The sequence below is a fragment of the Podarcis vaucheri genome (genome assembly GCF_965113315.1).
Source record: "Podarcis vaucheri genome assembly, chromosome: 13".
Classification (NCBI taxonomy): domain Eukaryota; kingdom Metazoa; phylum Chordata; class Lepidosauria; order Squamata; family Lacertidae; genus Podarcis; species Podarcis vaucheri.
The window spans coordinates 47,757,063-47,773,091 of record NC_138751.1 but is presented as its reverse complement, the minus strand read 5'-3'; the positions used below and the strand labels follow the sequence as shown (position 1 = coordinate 47,773,091).

The 16,029-nt window shown below is 46.1% G+C and overlaps 1 protein-coding gene across 1 annotated transcript in view; it reads left to right on the top strand.

Annotated features, from left to right (window-relative positions):
• Positions 1-6,097, top strand: part of LOC309517543 (amine oxidase [copper-containing] 3-like) — a 12,894-nt gene extending 6,797 nt beyond the window's left edge. Inside the window, exons 3-4 of the mRNA XM_082196765.1 lie at positions 3,336-3,559; positions 5,681-6,097. Coding sequence (XP_082052891.1) covers positions 3,336-3,559; positions 5,681-5,965 — 509 coding nt within the window. The 3' untranslated portion in view covers positions 5,966-6,097. The remainder of the gene's footprint in view (positions 1-3,335; positions 3,560-5,680) is intronic.
• Positions 6,098-16,029: the final 9,932 nt, after the last annotated feature.

The window sequence follows — 16,029 nt, the reverse complement described above, 5'->3', positions numbered from 1 at the left end:
TTATGTAGTATAGTATACTATAATATAGTATAGTATATACTCTTATGTAGCTGCAGGTTATTACAGTAATCCTGCTAGTGTTTTTATATGTTTACAATTTATCTGTAAATATTCAATAAACCGTTTCCATTCTTTTATAAAAAAGTTTGTTATCTTGATTTCTTATTCTTCTGGTAATTTACGCTATTTCTGCATATTCCGTAAGTTTTTGTATCCGTTCTTCCTTTGCTGGGACTACTTCTTTCCATTTTATTTTGGGCGAGTAACATTCTTGCCGCTATAGTTGCATACATGAATAAGTTTCTATACAATTTAGGCAGTTCAATCCCTATAAGACCACCACATATGATAAAAAGAACCTTCTTCCTCTTTACTTTTCCAACACTTATTTGATTTAGTTTTATACATTTTTGCCAGTTTACTCAGGGCTAGATACCATCAATAAATCATTTTAATATAATTTTCTCTTAAACCGTAACATGCTGGAAATTTTATATCCCTATTCTACAATTGTTCCCATGCTTCCGTGTCTATATTATGACCAACATCTATTGCCCCAAACAGCAAACCATGTCCTGTTTGTCTTCAGATAAATGCCATCCTGTTTAATTTTTTTAAATATTGATTTTTCTTAAATTTTCAAAGCTATAAACAAATTTATCATTCACTGATATTTTTCGTGTTGACCTCCCACCCTTCCTGCACTGATTTTTTTTCTCTTATCCTTGGTTGCTGCATAATAAAGTAAAAGTAAAGGGACCCCTGTCTGGTAAAGGTCCAGTCATGACCGACTCTGGGGTTGCGGCGCTCATCTCGCTTTATTGGCCGAGGGAGCCGGTGTACAGCTTCCGGGTCATGTGGCCAGCTCTGACTAAGCCAGAGCAGCGCACGGAAATGCTGTTTACCTTCCCGTTGGAGCGGTACCTATTTATCCACTTACACTTTGACATGCTTTCGAACTGATAGGTTGGCAGGAGCAGGGACCGAGCAACAGGAGCTCACCCCGTTGCGGGGATTCGAACTGCCGACCTTCTGATCGGCAAGCCCTAGGCTCTGTGGTTTAGCCCACAGCGCCACCCGCGTCCCTGCATAATACTTGGTTCTAAATCCCCCCTAACTCCAGCTTATCATTCATTTTTGCTCCCCCTCGCTCATAACTCAGAATCCTGCTCGCGATTTCATATCGCTAAAATACTTTGACAGATAGTCCAAAAGAAAAGAAAAGAAAGAAAAGAAAAGAAAGAAGAAAGAAAGAAGAAGAAAAGGCCTCTACTTTTCCATAAGCAGTTCATCATTTTGATCTCTTGGTTTTACGGTCGATGTTGCCATTTCAGCATAGTCCGTTGATTTTTATAAGCCATTCTTCTTTGGTTGGAATCTCTTCCTCTTCCATTTCTGTGCATATAAAAGCTCCAGCTGTTGTCGTTGCATGCATAAAAAGATAAGTCAGTGTGCTGGCCCCGGGGGGGGGGGAGGTACTAATACCGTAGCCGAGGTTCAGTCCAGAGTCACTAGCCGGGTAGACGATCACTAGATGAGACGTGAGGTCCGAAACAGGGAGCTGGGGCGGGGAAGCAGGAACGCTGGTAGGGCAGCAGCAGGAAGCCAGGCGGGTAACAGGAACACTGGTAGAGCAGAAGCAGGGATCCAGGCGGGAACAGGAACACTGGTGGGTCAGCAGCGGGCAGCCGGGCGAGGAACAGGAACACCGGGAGTGCAGGTCTAGGTCTGGGTAAAGCAGGTACTCCACAACGACGTTGCTCCCGCAACCTGGGACCGGGCTGCCTGACCTTTATCTTCTTCTAAGGCCGGGGGCGGTCCCGGCCCCAGGAGCCCCGCCTCTCCTGGCCTTAAGGCGAGCACTCCTCCTGGGAGAGACCAGTTCCCTTCGCCTCTCTGCCCTAAGCCTCTGCAGTTCAGGAGAGGCCGAAGGGTTACTGGGCCCTGGAGGAGGCTCACCTGTGGCCACTGAGTCCTCCAGCACCTCTGGGGCCAGAATGGTCTCACCTGGTGCCTGCCCCTGAGGATCTGGCACAGGTGCAGGCTCCTCAGCATCTAGGCCTTGCCCCAGTTCAGCCGGCCCTGGAGGCGGGGACTCCTGTGCCAGCTGGGATTCCTCCGGTTCACTCTCAGACTCGGAATCCCAGGCCATCACACCCAACTTCTTTGGAACCTCCGTCCCAATTATCCCTAGCAAAAAAGGCTTAGGGGTGTTTTTTTTTTTTGGGGGGGGGTCACCAATTTAAACATCTTTTTGAATTCATTATCCAACCTGTTTCATTTTGAGGGTCATTCCTGGGTCAATTCAGTGCTGCTAAAGGGGACGTGGGTGGCGCTGGGGGTAAAACCTCAGCGCCTAGGACTTGCTGATTGCATGGTCGGCGGTTCGAATCCCCGTGGTGGGGTGCGCTCCCGTCATTCGGTCCCAGCGCCTGCCAACCTAGCACTCCCGGGTGCAAGTAGATAAATAGGGACCGCTTACCAGCGGGAAGGAAAACGGCGTTCTGTGTGCTGCAATGGCTCGCCAGATGCAGCTTTGTCACGCTGGCCACGTGACCTGGAAGTGTCTGCGGACAGCGCTGGCTCCCGGCCTCTAGAGTGAGATGAGCGCACAACCCTAGAGTCTGGCAAGACTGGCCCGTACGGGCAGGGGTACCTTTACCTTTAATGCAGCAAAAACTGTTTGGGAGGCAGCAGTTATGAGTCACTGGTCTCTGCAGCCACAGCAGGCGCTGTGATTCCCCAGCAGTTTGAGTTCAACCCTGGAAGTGCACCCCTGGAGGGTTGTAGCTCAGTGATAGATAGATATACTTTATTTGCATTAGCCAATGGCCATAGCAACATAAAACAAGCAATATATACAATTGAAAAGACAACAATGGGTAAAAAGGACAGTCAAATGACCAAGATTATTGTTCAGATAGTGGCCCTTAATCTCATTGCACCCTTGATAAACCTAGCAACCTTTGCTGTTGTCTGATCATTTTGATCTGATAAAAGAAAGAACAATGTGGCCGCAGATGGGGTGGTAAGTAAGAGTGGGGTGATGATCTCATTCCTCAGATCTTTATAAAGGGGGCTGCTTCTATCTGCGGTTTTTAGAGATGCCCTGGAAGGGCTCTGGTGGGGCACGGCCATGGATGGCTGTAGCTCAGTGGTGGAGCATCTGCTTTGGGTACAGAATGCTCCCCTCGGGCTGGGAATGTCCGCTGTCTGAAACCTTTGCGCGCTGAGTGCAGACAATACTGATCTAGACAGGCCAGTGATGTGACTCACTATATGGCAGTTGGGCTGGGTGGCAGCCATCTTGCCACGGACTATCATCTTCTAAGTAGAAGACGGCACTGCTAGGAATAAAGACAAAGAACCTGCCTCTTGCCTCTGCTTTCATCCTCTCAACCATTTCCCTCCATTATCCGCATCCTTCAGGTACAAGGTGGCTGTTACCAAGAGGAAAGAGGAGGAGCTGATCAGCACGTGCATTTATAATCAGAATGATCCTTGGGATCCACTGGTGGTCTTTGCTGATTTCATAGACAATGAGACCATCGTCAACGAGGTGAGTGCTGCGTTCCTAGAATTGCACAAGGGATCGTGAGAATCATTTGGACCAGTGTTTTCTCAAACTTGGGCCCCCAACTGTTGTTGTACTACAACTCCCATCATCCCTAACTTGCAAGAGCGGTAGTCAGGGATGATGGGAATTGTAGTCCAACAACAGCTGGGGACCCAAGTTTGAGAAAACACTGATCTGGCCCAACTCCCTGCAGTGGAGGAATCTTTCACCCAACATGACCCTAAGATCAAGAGTCTCGTGGTCTACCGACTAAGCTATCCTGAATTATTGCTTCCTGAGGAAGAGGGACAGAGGTCCGTTAGAGATGGAGAAAGCCTTAAAGGAGGAAGGGTAAAGGAGATGTACCAGTAATAATGATAATGGTCTAAATGTTGTGAGTCTGGCATACCCAAAGAACATATGGCCTTAGATCTAGGTGATGCTCTGCCTAGGATACTATTACCGTATTTTTCGCTCTATAAGACGTACCAGACCACAAGACGCACCTAGTTTTTGGAGGAGGAAAGCAAGAAAAAATATATTCTGAATCTCAGAAGCCAGAACAGCAAGAGGGATCACTGTGCAGCGAAAGCAGCAATCCCTCTTGCTGTTCTGGCTTCAGCGATAGCTGTGCAGCCTGCATTCGCTCCATAAGTCGCACACACATTTCCCCTTACTTTTTAGGAGGGAAAAAGTGAGTCATAGAGCAAAAAATATGGTATGTTGCAGGGTTATTTACAAGGAGCTAAGCCTCTTTGGTGGGGACTTCATTCCTGTGGAACCTCTTGCCTAAGGGGGCTTTCAGACAGTACAGGAGAGGCATGAAGAGGGCAGAGCAAAAGCAGCCACACCGGCATAGTCTCAGATTGGTTGGGGAAAACTCTGGCGAGGAGGAGACCTAGGCAGCTATGGGAAGGCGGGGACCTTCAGACTCTGCAAGACCTTGTTGCTGTGCTCATTAGGCCTGGCACTTGTGAGCCGATTCTGTTTCCTCTAAGAGTTAAGTTCACTTACCTGGTGTGATTTATTGCTGGCTTGCTCCTGACCCCTGAGTTCAGTTATGCTTCTGATAGATAAATGGCCCACAATTTGGCCACAGACCATCTAGGATGGTTGAGCATCATCTACATCAGGGATGGCGAACCCAGATATTGCACAACTCCAGCTCCTATGATTCCTGACCTCTGGCCATACTACCTGGGGCTGATAGGAACCCGGCAACCTCTGCGGGGCCACCGAGTCTCCATCTCTGATCTACATGCAGCCTGTTCTCGACTGGCCCACCCAACTACAGGGGATACAAATCCTGTTTCAACACACTGAGAACTGGGAAAATTGAAATTGAAATTGAAAAAAAATTGAAATACTTTATTGTCACTTGTACAACTTGTATACAGTGAGATTACACGAAGTGCCCATAATATCTTGTGCTGTATTCACCATCCTCTGTAGGCACTTCCTATCAGTTGACGTCAAACCAGTGTACCACACCATGATGCAGTATGAAAGGACATTTTCTATTGTTGACCGGTAGAAGGAGATCATCAAATGTTGATTGATTCTTTCACAATATTCTGAGGAGATGGAGTCTCTGTTGGGCTTTCTTAACCACCTGGGTTGTATTTATTTTCCAAGTAAGGTCTTCACTGAGATAAACTCCTAGGAATTTAAAGGAAGAGACTCTCTCCACACAGCCCTCCCCAATGTACAGTGGGGCTAGTTCTCCTCTCTTCCTCCGAAAGTCCAACACCATCTCCTTTGTCTTGCTGATATTAAGGTGCAAGTTGTTCCCTAGGCACCATGTAGATATTTTTTGGACTTCCCCTCTATACGCTGATTCGTCTCCACCTGTTATTAAACCCATTATGGTGGTGTCATCTGCAGACTTAATAATTGCCGTAGACGGGTCAGATGATACACAGTCATATACAATGAATACAGGTAGGGACTTAGCACACATCCCTGTGGTGTGCCAGTGCTGATTTTTAAGGAATTAGATGTTACATGTCCAATCCTCACTGAAAAGAATTGAAGTTCTCTTCCATGACCATATTAGTGAGGAAAACGTCTTCCACTCGTGACAAACAGGCCTGTTGTTGTGTTTCCTGCTGCTCTCCCCCCCAGGACCTTGTGGCTTGGATCTCCACTGGCTTCTTTCATGTGCCGCACGCTGAGGACATCCCCAACACCGTGACGGTCGGCAATGGGGTGGGCTTCATCCTTCGGCCTTACAACTTCTTCAATGATGATCCCTCCAGCAGGTCTCCGGACGGCGTCTACTTCACATTGGACCAAGATGCTAGCCAATGCGACATTAACCCAGTCGCTTGCTTGCCCGAGAGAGCTTCATGTTCCCCCAACCTACCTCCGTTCACCTTCAGTGGCTTCCAGAACTTTACAAGTCCTTGACACGAAGAAAGACTCTGCATTCCCCTCCCCGCCCCATCTCAGTTTGCCCAAACATGCCTGTTTCAGCTGAATAATGACATTGTGGAGCCCTAGCAACGTCTGACTTGAATACTGCCTGCTGTCCATATTCCTTCCATCCAGTGGCGTAGCATGGGGGGTGCAGGGGGGGCCGGCCGCACCGGGCGCAACATCTGGGGGTTAGGGTTAGGGGGCGCAAATCCACAGGTTAGGGGGCACAAATCCACGGGTTAGGGGGCGCAAATCCACGGGTTAGGGGGCGCAAATTACTTGCCTTGCCCCGGGTGCTGACAACCCACGCTACGCCACTGCTTCCATCTACTCCTTCGCTTGTTGCAGCCTTGCCAGTGTTATCAGATTGGTGTTGGGGAGGATTTTTCCTCTTAGGCCATGGGTGGAGAACCTGGTTTCCTCCAGGCGCTGCTAGACTACAACTCCCATCATCCACGCTCACAGGGGCTGATGGGAATCGGAGTCCAGCAACCTGGCAGCTGAGAGACGAGACAGGCTGCAGGATCACTCTGCTGGCGCAGGTGTGCTGCTTCCTCTTTTTGATCTTTTTTTAACCCTGCTGGCTGTTAGGCGAACGTGTCACTTGAGTTTGCTTATTTCCTCCTCCCTCCCGATCGGTTTTCCTCTTATGTTGTGCCATTTTAGATTGTAAGCCCGAAGGCTGGCCCATGACATTTTGGGACCTGAGGCGGACCCCAAAATGGCCCCTCTCCCCGCCAGGGAATAAGAGGGTCAGGAAAGAGCTACATCAGGGATAAGGGGAAAGGAGAAAGAAAGATTGACACCGGGATCTGCTGCTGCAGGTGGAACTCGGGGCAGGAATTGACTCCCTCTTTTTTTGTAGTGATTTGCAGTATGCTTTGGGAGGCATATTTGGTTTAAGAACGGGATAAATCTTTAAATTCGGGACGGCTAATATTTTTTTGACCCAAGGGGTACATTCACCCTTGACCAGTCCTTTACACTGGGTGCATGCCAGTGGCAGGTATGGTCAAAATTGGGGGTGGCTCCCCCATAGTCTCTCACGCTTACATGTAAACACAGACGACACAAACATACAGCTACTATTGGCCTCATGCTTCTCACCTGACTCACTTTGGTGAATGGGAGTTAGTGCCCTTTTCCATTCATCCAGTGATTGACCTGATGACTGAGGGAAAGGTGATCTGCATCCTCATCAGGCAGGGATGGAGAAAATTTTTTATAAGAGTCTGTGCTGAAAACTAAATCGCGCAAAAGTGCCCTTTCCAAAACAATATTCCAGCTGAAACAGAGTTATCTTTCAAAATTCAAACTTTCCTGAATTTTGCGAAGCCATTCCCCAAGGAAACAATGTGGGTTTTTTATTTTAAAAATGCATGTATTAGAGGAGCTAAAGGTAAAGGTACCCCTGCCCATATGGGCCAGTCTTGCCAGACTCTAGGGTTGTGCGCTCATCTCACTCTATAGGCTGGGAGCCAGTGCTGTCCGCAGACACTTCCGGGTCACGTGGGCAGCGTGACGAAGCTGCATCTGGCGAGCCAGCACAGCACACGGAACGCCGTTTACCTTCCCGCTGGTAAGCGGTCCCTATTTATCTACTTGCACCCGGAGGTGCTTTTGAACTGCTAGGTTGGCAGGCGCTGGGACCGAACGACGGGAGCGCACCCCACCGCGGGGATTCGAACCGCCGACCATGCGATCAGCAAGTCCTAGGCGCTGAGGTTTTACCCACAGCGCCACCCGTAAAAATGCGTAAAAATGAAGTTTGTCACAGTAACATACTGAAATGCATTATATTAGGGGAAATGGCTAGCAAAAATGTGTGCATTACTCAAAACTGAGCTTATTAGGAGAAATTTGCTGGCGATGTTTTGCAAACTGCTTCAAAAGGTGGAGAGCAACGATACGATAGTGATACGATAATCTTTATTGTCATTGTCCCATACAGAACAACGAAATTGAAAAAATCTACATAAGATATTCAAAAACCAACAAGCCTGCTGTCCCAACCTGGTTAGCCCCCTAAAAGTTCCGATACCCCATTTTTAAATACAATATACTCCCATAGAGACTCCTTACACTGCATTTAAAACCCAAATCGCATTTGGATAGAAACTGTTTCTCAGGCGGCTAGTCCTGTACCTTCTTCCAGAAGGCAGAAGCGGAAAGAGAAAGTTAGTTAAAGAGAAAGCTGAAGTTAAAGTTAGAAAAATTAGAAATGGAGGGAATCCCAGAACTGAATAATCTTTCCATCAGACCACACTGGGCCCCCCACCCAACCCAACGATATGCATACTACGTCTACTTTCATTTTCCTTCGCTTTTTGCCACTGCTGCCAAAATTGATGACGTTCAGGGGGAGCAGAAACATTGGTTTGTGGGCTATATCAGCCCCTGAATGGGGGGGGGAGGGAGGGGTGACTTACCCCTGCTTCAAATAAATAAATGCCATCTGAAGGAACACAGGTTACTCCAACCCTCTCTTAGGCTGACTGAGTGGAGAATTTCTGGGTTTACCAGATAGTCAATGAGATACTTCACACAACTGTTTTCCCTGTGATGGCTTATATAGGAAAGCAACTATGCTCTGGTTTTCTTAGGATGTAGAGCAGGCGTGTCACCTACCCTAGAGACAGAGGACGCAGACACCATCATGCACGAGCTCAGAATGGAAACAGAGATAATAATCTGGCCACAGAATGCCTTGCTGTACGACTACTCCACTTGCGACAGGAATTTCTTCAGCATCCGCCACCCTGGTACAAGCTTGTAAATTTCCCTTTGCCGTGAGCAGATGGTTCACGGCTTGTTTCAGCGTTAAGTGAAATAAATGGGTTTGTGTGTTTTCAGTAGGGCCATTGGGTGTGTACATTTATTGTGCAATTGCTCAAGATGTGTGCCTGAGTTGCACACCTGGAGGAGCATCTCCACCCCCATCGTTCTGCCCGGACGCTGAGGTCCAGCGCCGAGGGCCTTCTGGCGGTTCCCTCGCTACAAGAAGCCAAGTTACAAGGAACCAGGCAGAGGGCCTTCTTGGTAGTGGCGCCCACCCTGTGGAACGCCCTCCCATCAGATGTCAAAGAGATAAACAACTACCTGACATTCAGAAGACATCTGAAGTCAGCCCTGTTCAGGGAAGTTTTTAATGTGTGACATCTTAGTGTAATTTTGGTCTTTGTGGAAGCCGCCCAGAATGGCTGGTGAGGCCCAGCCAGATGGGCCGGGTACAAATAATAAATTATTATTACTACTACTACTACTAATAATAATTTGTCCCCTGCATGCCAAGTCTGGCAGATTGAGCAGGCGAGACCAATAGCAGTTAAGAAAATTAAGAAAGCGTTTCTGCAAGTGCTGTAGAGGGAAGTGAGCCGCAGGTGAGGCATGTCCACCTGGGAAAATAGCCCATCTAGGAGAAGGAAAACTCAGATCCTAAACCCCAGTGGGTCATTTTGGACCTGGAATAGGGCAGAAAGGGGCTGGGCTGGGCTTGGTGGGATCTGGCGACTGGAAGCACCCTGGGGTTCCCTGCAAAGAGACACTTCAAATGGCCCTTTGGAAGAATACTTTTCTACAGAGTACACACTGTACATTTAAAGTTGTTGTTAAGTCGTGTCCAACTCTTCGTGACCCCATGGGCCAGAACACGCCAGGCACTCCTGTGTTTCACTGCCTCCCACAGTTTGGTCAAACTCATGCTGGTAGCTTCGAGAACACTGCCCAACCATCTCGTCCTCTGTCATCCCCTTCTCCTTGTGCCCTTCTTGTGATCTTTCCCAACATCAGGGTTTTTTCCAGGGAGTCTTCTCTTCTCATGAGGTGGCCAAAGTATTGGAGCCTCAGCTTCAGGATCTGTCCTTCCAGTGAGCACTCAGGGCTGATTTCCTTCAGAATGGAGAGGTTTGATCTTCTTGCAGTCCATGGGACTCTCAAGAGTCTCCTCCAGCACCATAATTCAAAAGCACCGATTCTTCGGCGATCAGCCTTCTTTATGGTCCAGCTCTCACTTCCATACATCACTACTGGGAAAACCATAGCTTTAACTATACGGACCTTTGTTGGCAAGGTGATGTCTCTGCTTTTTAAGATGCTGTCTAGGTTTGTCATTGCTTTTCTCCCAAGAAGCAGGCGTCTTTTAATTTCGTGGCTGCTGTCACCATCTGCACTGATCATGGAGCCCAAGAAAGTAAAATCTCTCACTGCCTCTATTCCTTCCCCTTCTACTTGCCAGGAGGTGATGGGCCCAGTGGCCATGATCTTCGTTTTTTTGATGTTGAGCTTCAGACCATATTTTGCACTCTCCTCTTTCACCCTCATTAAAAGGTTCTTTACTTCACTTTCTGCCATCAAGGTTGTGTCATCTGCATATCTGAGGTTGTTGATATTTCTTCCAGCAATCTTAATCCCGGTTTGGGATTCATCCAGCCCAGCCTTTCGCATCTAATAAGGTATCTTATTAGATGTTGCCTTGGGCACATTTTTATGGAAAGATGGGGATTTGAACAAATGCTGCCATTTCGTAGGTTTTTTGTAAACCAAATTGACACGCTTGGTTTTCGTTTGCCCTAAAACTGACAAACCAAAAACCAAAAAAAGCACAAACGGTGCTATTTTCAAAAGTGTTATGTGCCAGTTCCCATCTTGCAATGTGGAGCATGCCATGGACAGGAGACTCTATTATTATTATTATTATTATTATTATTATTATTATTATTATTATTATTATGCACCAGACCACAAGACGCACCTAGTTTTTGGAGGAGGAAAACAAGACAAAAAATATTCTGAATCTCAGAAGCCAGAACAGCAAGAGGGATCGCTGCGCAGTGAAAGCAGCAATCCCTCTTGCTGTTCTGGCTTCTGGGATAGCTGCGCATCCTGCATTCGCTCCATAAGACGCACACACATTTCCCCTTACTTTTTAGGAGGGAAAAAGTGAGTCTTATAGAGCAAAAAATACAGTATTTAGGTCAAACAGTTATCTGCAAGAGGAGGAGATTTAGAAAGAGCCAGGTCAGTTGGTGATGAACAGGGAACCTCCAGGAAAGAGGCGTTCGGTTAAGGGGTGACTTTATATTGAATGGCATGTGAAGTGGGGTGTTGTGCGATTGAAATGCTATATTGCTGTTCCTTTAAGCAAACAAAAAAACCCACCTTCTTCCCTGAACAGAAAGCAAGCAACAAATGGCCTTTGGGGGCAGCGAGTGCCTGAGGATGAGGGACGCCACGTGCACTGGGATTTTTCCTGCAAATGTTCAGTGAACTCAGACCTCCGAAAGAAAGACATTGCCAAGTGAAAAGAGCAGAGTTAATGTGTAACAGTTGGTTTGAATTACGGGCGTTGAGGTGAGGGAGGGAGATTGATTGTCCTTGGCTTCAGGAACCCCTTGTCTCGTCACTCCCTGGCACAGGTCTGGCTCATGGTCAGTGGTCAACAATCCCCCTTCTGTACATGAGCATCCGTGAGGCAGGCGTCAGCAAATTTTTTCAGCAGGGGGCCGGTCCACTGTCCCTCAGACCTCGTGGGGGGCCAGACTATATTTTGAAAAAAAATATAAATGAATGAATTCCTATGGCCCACAAATAACCCAGAGATGCGTTTTAAATAAAAAGCACACATTCTACTCATGTCAAAACACCAGGCGGACCCCACAAATAACCCAGAGATGCGTTTTAAATAAAAGGACACATTCTGCTCATGTAAAAGCACGCTGATTTCCGGAATCAGAAGGCGATTGGGCCAGATCCAGCCCCCGGGCCTTAGTTTGCCTACCCATGTGTTAAGGTGGTGTTGTTGTTGCTTTTTAATTTATTTATTTGGTTTTTCAGATTAAAGTTTTACAATCATATATCCCACATACAACATAAAAGCAAGATTCCAAAAAATCCCCTCCTCCTTGTGGGTTCCTGTTGTTAATCCTTTCCTCCTGCATCTTTTATGATAATCCAGATCTTTTACGTCACCATTATGTCCGAAATTCACCATTAGGGTACAAGTGTTATTCCAACCCTGCTAATGATTTTAGCTGCTTACAATGGTTTTTAAGATAAATTATAAATCTTCCCCATTCTCTGTGGTTTAACCCACAGAGCCACCCGCATACCTTGGTACAGTGGTACCTCGGGTTAAGTACTTAATTCGTTCCGGAGGTCCGTTCTTAACCTGAAACTGTTCTTAACCTGAGGTACCACTTTAGCTAATGGGGCCTCCCATTGCCGCCGCACAATTTCTGTTCTCATCCTTAAGCAAAGTTCTTAACCTGAGGTACTAATTCTGGGTTAGCAGAGTCTGTAACCTGAAGCGTCTGTAACCTGAAGTGTATGTAACCTGAGGTACCACTGTATTATTATTATTATTATTATTATTATTATTATTATTATTACACCCAACAATGGGTGTTAGAGGTGTTGTGTGTGGTTCCCCTCCCAAAAGTGCATTTCCGGGCATGGCACAGCACCCAAAAAGTGTCGTTGTCCCCCCCCCTTGCAGGAAATTGCACCGCAAATATGGCATCCCAGATTTTGCCTTCCAAGTGTTGGAGGGCATGCTCTTTGGTGAGAAATGAGTTTCTTGAAATCTCAGGGCCAAGCTATGTGTCACTTGGAAGCGTGTCAGGGATGTGACATTTCCATAGGCTCGTGGGTGGGGAGAGAGGGGTTAAGCCTCCCTGGCCCGTGGCACAATCCAAATCTCCCCTTGCCCTGCCTGCGCTTACTATCAAGTAAAAACAAACAACCCCTGACGTGTTTTCGGAGATGCGTTCAGTCCATGTGCTGTTTGACCCTCAGGGTCTCCTCCGCTCATGTGCAAAGCCATGTGGGCTGAATGCTGAGCAGGGGAATTAGGCCTTGTGGCTGCTGGGTCTCTTTCTTTCTTTCTTTCTTTCTTTCTTTCTTTCTTTCTTTCTTTCTTTCTTTCTTTCTTTCTCTCTCTCTCTCTCTCTCTCTCTCTATCTCTCTCTCTCTCTCTCTCTCTCTCTCTCTTATAAAATATTTATTAGAGTTTCAGAAAAAGGAATTACATAAAATCAAAAAATACAAGAATAAAAGACAAAAATAAAAATAGAAGAAAAATACAAAATAAGTACACTTACAGAAAAAAGATAAAAAAGGAAAAATAAAAAATCAACCTTTCCATATCTTACATTCATATCCTTATTTCTCTGACCTCCTCATACCTCCCTTTTTTGTGTTCCAATTCAATTAATTACTTCAGCAATTTCTTTCCCTCCTTTTATCCTGATCTTTGATCTTAATATATTATAACATTAAATTTTTACCTATTTAAAAATCCAATTTTTCCATATTCTTTTATATCATTACAGCTAGAAACCACTTAACTTCATTCAAACATCATTCTAACATTCATTAATTTTACAATATTTTTGTAAATAGTCTTTAAATTTCTTCCAGTCTTCTTTCACCAACTCTTCTTCCTGGTCTCGGATTCTGCCAGTCATTTCTGCCAATTCCATGTAGTCGATCACCTTCATCTGCCATTCTTCCAGAGTGGGTAAATCTTGTGTCTTCCAATACTTTGCGATGAGTATTCTTGCTGCTGTTGTAGCATACATAAAGAAAATTCTGTCCTTCTTTAACACCAATTGGCCGACTATGCCCAGGAGGAAGGCCTCTGGTTTCTTCAAGAAGGTATATTTAAATACCTTTTTCAGTTCATTATATATCATTTCCCAGAAAGCCTTAATCCTTGGGCACGTCCACCAAAGGTGAAAGAATGTGCCTTCAGTTTCTTTACATTTCCAGCATTTATTATCGGGCAAATGATAGATTTTTGCAAGCTTGACTGGGGTCATGTATCACCTGTATATCATTTTCATAATATTCTCTCTTAAGGCATTACATGCCGTAAACTTCATACCTGTGGTCCATAACTGTTCCCAGTCAGCCATCATTATGTTATGTCCAATGTCTTGTGCCCATTTAATCATTGCAGATTTCACCTGAGTATTCCATCTCAACAGCAAATTATACATCTTTGACAAAGTCTCTCTCTCTCTCTCTCTCTCTCTCTCTCTCTCTCTCTCTCTCTCCTGTTCCTTCGTCCACCTCCCCACCCCCCACCCTGTCCATCCGTCCCTTTCAGATTAATTATTTGAGTAACTGTGTGGGGATGAGGTCAGGATGTGGTGTCAGATGATAAGCAGAGAGGCCCTGGGAAAGACACAGGGAACATGCTCTCCTGCGTTGCTGCAATCTGGCCGGGCGCGTTAGTGGGACAAAGGTTGGCCAAAGAGAAAGGGGGAGCGTGGTGGGGCCTGCAGTTTTTTCTTGCATGCCCGTTTCCTAGGAAAGGTGCTGTATAAATAGTCCAAGGATGCCATTTTAGAAGCTCCTCTCAAAAACACAGAGGATTCCTTCTTGGCCTGTTTCTCTTCACGCAGCAGCCTCGTGCCACCCAGCAAATTAGGGGGGCAGCGGAAGGAATGGCGCTGGGGAGGGAAAGAGGAGCTAGTCATTTGGGCACAGTTCTTGAAGCTGCAGCGCAGGGCACAGGGGAAAAAAAATGCCTCTTTTTGCATGCTAGCAAACCTGGGAGAGTGCTTCAATCTCCAGAAAAACAAAACAGAAGGAAACCAGTCAAAGGCACTGGGAAAGATGGTGGTTTGTGAAATTTGTTTAGAAATTTAACCAGTGCAATTGGGGGTGAGGATCAGGAGTTATAAAACCGTCTCCAAACTGTAATGGCATGAAGATCCTATCCGTATATACAGTGGTACCTCGGGTTACATACACTTCAGGTTACATATGCTTCAGGTTACATACGCTTCAAGTTACAGACTCTGCTAACCCAGAAATATTACCTCGGGTTAAGTACTTTGCTTCAGGATGAGAACAGAACTCGTGCTCCGGCGGCAGCAGAAGGCCCCATTATCTAAAGTGGTGCTTCAGGTTAAGAACAGTTTCCCGATACACGGCTGCCTTCAGATAACTCCATACTCTCCAGCATTTCTCTGATGAAAATAGGGACCTCCTACCATACCCTCCCACATTTCTCCAGAGAAAATAGGGACGTCCTAAGGAAAAGTGAGACATTCTGGGATTAAATCAGAAACCGGGGTGGCTTCTGTAAATATGGGATTGTCCCTGGGAAATTGGGATGTGTATTGCAAACTGATGCGGGAATGTGGAAAACTGAATTTAGGCTTGGAAAAGTAAAAAACAGAGAGAAACTGAAATAGTCACACACACACACAAACTGAAATATACTCGGAGTCGAGTGTGAATTTCATGCTCTTTATTCAGCTTGTAGTAGTAATGAATGAAACTTTCCTCAAAACGTCTCGCTATACATACATTATTTACACAATGCGCCCTGTGTGATTGGCTAATTCCGGGATACTCCTGCAAGCCAATCAGGTTGCAGATTCACTTCCTCCAGAAGTCTGATTGGCTGCTCTTGCAGGTCACTGATTCACTTCCACCTGGTGCTGGATTGGGTGGCTCCTGCCGACCAATCAGACTGCTGCATTCTGGATCCTATTGTTCTAGGATTCAGCTCAGTACATAACACAAACGCTTCAGTCAATACCTTTTTTGGGGAGGGAGATTTGACACTGTACCTGTTTTAAAAAATGAGAAGCTATAGGAATTATCTGCTCACTGTGACAGTTTATTTCCCCCCTGTAGATATTAAATTGCTGACCACAATAATGCTGTACCCCAATGAACACCAAAGCATGCAATCATCTTTTATCCCGGCAGCCGCTGTGAATTTCCGGAAATTCAAAAGGCAACTCACAGCTTTCTAGGGAAAACAAAATGGCAGCCACTCCAATTCCCTCTGCGCACCAAGGAATTCCATGCTACCCCTGAAATATTGCTGAAACAAAACAACCAGTTTTGATGCGGGTGACGCTGTTGGAAAATGACCTTTTATGCATGGCCTTGTCATTTTCCCAGGGCTTGAACAGATATTCCCAGTGGAGTATGCCAAAAATACACTAAATTAAAGAGGGATTAAGAGCCAGACTAGATGAGGCAAGGGGCAGGCAGGGAATGCAAAGAAAAGTAACTTCCGCTGTGATTAGAGT